We start from the raw sequence: 3,909 nt of genomic DNA, 5'->3' as shown, positions 1-3,909 counted from the left end.
CATTAAGAAAAAATAAGTGGAAGATGAAAACAAAAAAGAAAAGAAAAAAGAGAATAAAAAAGCATACATAATTCGGAAAGGAACTATTAAGTCAGGCTAACATAAAATAAAATAATAATAATAATAATAATAATAATAATAATAATAATAATAATAATAATAATAATAATAATAACAAATTCTCAACGTATAAAACTAGGCAAGTAATTCAATCACTTAGCAAAATCTTGGGGTAAAACCACAAAACACACAAAAGAAAGAGACCAAAAGAGGGGAAAGAAAGAAAGAAAAAAGAAAAAAAAGAGAATGGGACCAGAAGACAAAGAGCCGTTTTTCTCTGGGTTATTCTTCCATGAAGACAGTCCATAACGCCATGATTTATGGCCCGTTCACATTTCAGCAACAGATATGAATCAGTGAACAAGTTGATGAGGGGGAAGGGGGGAAGAAGAAGGAGAGGGGTCAGGGAGAAGGGGTCGAGGAGAATGGGGAGGGGTTTTTAGAGAGGGGTTTGGGAGAATGGGGAGGGTTTTTAGAGAGGGGAAGGGGTTTAGGAGAATGGGAGGGGTCGAGGAGAGGGGGAGGGGTTGAGGAGAGGGGAGGGGTTTAGGAGGGGGAGGGGTTTAGGAAAATGGGAGGGGTCGAGGAGAGGGGAGGGGTCGAGGAGAGGGGTAGGGGTCGAAGAGAGGGGAGGGGTCGAGAGGAGAGGGGGGGGGCTTTAGTAGAATGGAAGGGGTTGAGGAGAGGGGAGGGGTCGAGGAGAGGGGAAGGGTCGAGAAGGGGAGGGGTCGAGGAGAAAGGGAGGGGTTGAGAAGAGGGGGAACGGTCGAGGAGAGGGGGAGGGGTTTCTAGAGGGGATGGGTAGAGGAGATGGGAAGGGCGAGGAGAGTGGGGAGGGGGTCGAGGTGAGTGGGGAGGGGTCAGGAAGAAGAGGAGGGGTCGAGGAGAAGGGGAAGGGGTCGAAGAGAGTGGGGAGGGGTCGAGGAAACGGGAAGGGGTCGAGGAAAGGGGGAGAGGTCGAGGAGAGTGGGGAGGGGTCGAGGAAAGGGGGAGGGGTCGAGGAGAGTTGGGAGGGGTCGAGGAGAGGGGGGGTCGAGGAAAGGGGAGGGGTCGAGGAAAAGGGGAGGGGTCGAAGAAAGGGGAGGGGTCGAGGACAGTGGGGAGGGGTCGAGGAATACTTCGCAGCGGGTGGTGGGCGGGGGCCACACCTGAATCCTCCTGACGAGCAGGGCATATGATTCACAACCCGGTTCCAAGAATCACCTGATTCCCCATTATCATGATTTACTACAAGAACAGTGACGACCACCGGTACAGTGACGGATGGTCGTGATTCACCATTATTTTTTCTAATAAAGGAAAAAATATGGAAACCTTCCTAATCATAATTCGCCGAGAATTTAATGACCAGTTTGCTAATGGCCATCTGATCCTCCCACCGTGTCTATGTGTCCTCCAGGAATGGTTTATGCGAAGCGATGATAATGGTGAAATACTCATAGCGTGTCACATTATGTGACGCGTCGTTCACGTGAATGCAGGGTATGGTGCTTGTTACAATTTTTCGAAAGGAAAATAGTCTGCAAAAGCTTACATGTACTCTAAAAATAAAATGACAGATTAAGATAGTATGAACAATGCAGACACTTCGTTTATATATATATATATATATATATATATATATATATATATATATATATATATATATATAAGATGACAGATTAAGAGAGTATGAACAATGTTCGTTTATATATATATATACATACATACATATATATATATGTATAGATATATATACATGTATATATATATTATGTATATATATACATATATATGTATATAATTTATCAAGATCGTGGGACTCCACAGGTTAGCAATACTGACTTTGGTCAGCAGCTGGATAGGTATCCGCCAAAGAACAATACAAACGGTCGACATGTGTTCCTTTGGCCCTATTCAAAGGAAACCAGGTTTGAGGTCAATAACCTCATTCTTAGCGTGAAAAATGGAGAGATAACATATTCTTCGCACGAGAGATGACTATTTATAACTACGCGCATGCTGTCATGCGAATAGCATCGTGGAAGATGCGTATAACAGTCACTTTCAAAAGATGAGCATAACAGTCACTTTCAAAAGTTCATGTCTTTACCAAGATCAGCCGCAAGAGACGTTGGGGTGTTCGTGGCTCTCGCAACCTCACGTCTTGTGTAGAACTAAATCGTATAAAATGATATTTTTAATTTTTGCATAGATATATCTTTGGCGAATTCTGCAATGCAGTAGCTAGGAATAATAAACAATGATTGATTTAGCTTAAAACGACGAAGATATAGGCATAAAAATTCCCAACAGCAAAGTTTAACGATGTTGGAACCCAAAGAACAAAGAGAGAGAGAGAGAGAGAGAGAGAGAGAGAGAGAGAGAGAGAGAGAGAGAGAGAGAGAGAGAGAGAGAAGAGAAGTATACCTTAGTTTTACCAGACCAGTGAGCTGATTAACAGCTCTCCTAGGGCTGGCCCGAAGGATTAGACTTATTTTACGTGGCTAAGAACCAATTGGTTACTTAGCAACGGGACCTACAGCTTATTGTGGAATCCGAACCACATTATAGCGAGAAATTAATTTCTATCACCAGAAATAAATTCCTCTAACACTTCATCAGCCGGCCGGAGACTCGAACTCGGGCCTAGCGAGTACTAGTCCACAGCTCTACCGACTTCCCCAACGAAGAGCTTGAGAGAGAGAGAGAGAGAGAGAGAGAGAGAGAGAGAGAGAGAGAGAGAGAGAGTGGTTAGAAAAGGAGCAAGATCAGACGGACAGGTGGGAAGGGAGAGGGATACCGAGGAGAGAGAGAGAGAGAGAGAGAGAGTGTGGGTGGAAAAGAAGCGAGGTCATGCGGACAGGTGGGAGGAAGGGAGGAGGATAATGAGATGGGGTGGATGACAATAAACAGGGGTTGGGAGACAGGGGGGAGAGAGGGAGAGAGAGAGAGAGGGAGAGACAGCACAGGTGTGGAGAGCACGTGCATCCGATTCTCGCTTCGCGTCTGACGATCGAACAGGAAATTTTATGGGTCACCCGTCCGGTAATTGCCGAGATCAACGCACCGAGCCTTTTCCAAGGTGTGCAAACAGAACGCCAGTACGAATGCGCACATGTGGGAGGGAGGGGGACAGATATACCTGTCCCAAGCAGCTTCCGAGAGGCGAGAGGAAGGGTCTTCTTACAGGTGTTTCTTCCGGAGGGCGAAATTCGGTTACCCGTCTTGTGAGAGTCGTATTAGGCTTTTTTTTTTTTTTTTTTGCTTTTGTTTTTACCTGTGAGTCTAGATTGACTGCAAACAGTGGAACCTTTAGTGACACACACACACACATACATATATATATATATATATATATATATATATATATATATATATATATATATATATATATAATGTATGTATATATATATATATATATATATATATATATATATATATATATATATAATATATATATTTATATTATATATATATATAAAATAATATATACTATATATACTGTATATATTTATATATTTATATATATATATATATATATATATATATATATATATATATATATATATATATATATATATATACTATATATATGTATATATATATATATATATATATATATATATATATATATATATATATATATATATATATATATATATATACATATACATACATATATATAATACAAATGAGTTAAAACATGCAAAGTTGATGGCATGAAATCAGCACCGGTTAATAAAGTATTCCGCAATTTATATATACAAGACAATTATTATTATTACTGTTGTTGTTTTTGTTGTTGTTATTGTTGTTATTATTATTATTATTATTATTATTATTATTATTATTATTATTATAAAAACA

At 40.3% G+C, this 3,909-nt stretch overlaps 1 protein-coding gene across 1 annotated transcript; it reads left to right on the top strand.

The window, feature by feature from the left end:
* Window positions 1-857: 857 nt before the first annotated feature.
* LOC136838074 (uncharacterized) lies at window positions 858-1,238 on the top strand. Its single transcript, XM_067102923.1, has one exon. It carries the CDS (start codon window positions 858-860, stop codon window positions 1,236-1,238), a length of 381 nt encoding a protein of 126 aa, XP_066959024.1.
* Window positions 1,239-3,909: the final 2,671 nt, after the last annotated feature.

The sequence above is a fragment of the Macrobrachium rosenbergii genome, chromosome 4, assembly GCF_040412425.1.
Source record: "Macrobrachium rosenbergii isolate ZJJX-2024 chromosome 4, ASM4041242v1, whole genome shotgun sequence".
Classification (NCBI taxonomy): domain Eukaryota; kingdom Metazoa; phylum Arthropoda; class Malacostraca; order Decapoda; family Palaemonidae; genus Macrobrachium; species Macrobrachium rosenbergii.
This window is presented reverse-complemented; position numbering and strand designations above follow the sequence as displayed.

Bases quoted from the DNA above. Each gene is read 5' to 3' on its own strand.
- LOC136838074 (XM_067102923.1), top strand. From the start codon at position 858: ATGGGTAGAGGAGATGGGAAGGGCGAGGAGAGTGGGGAGGGGGTCGAG.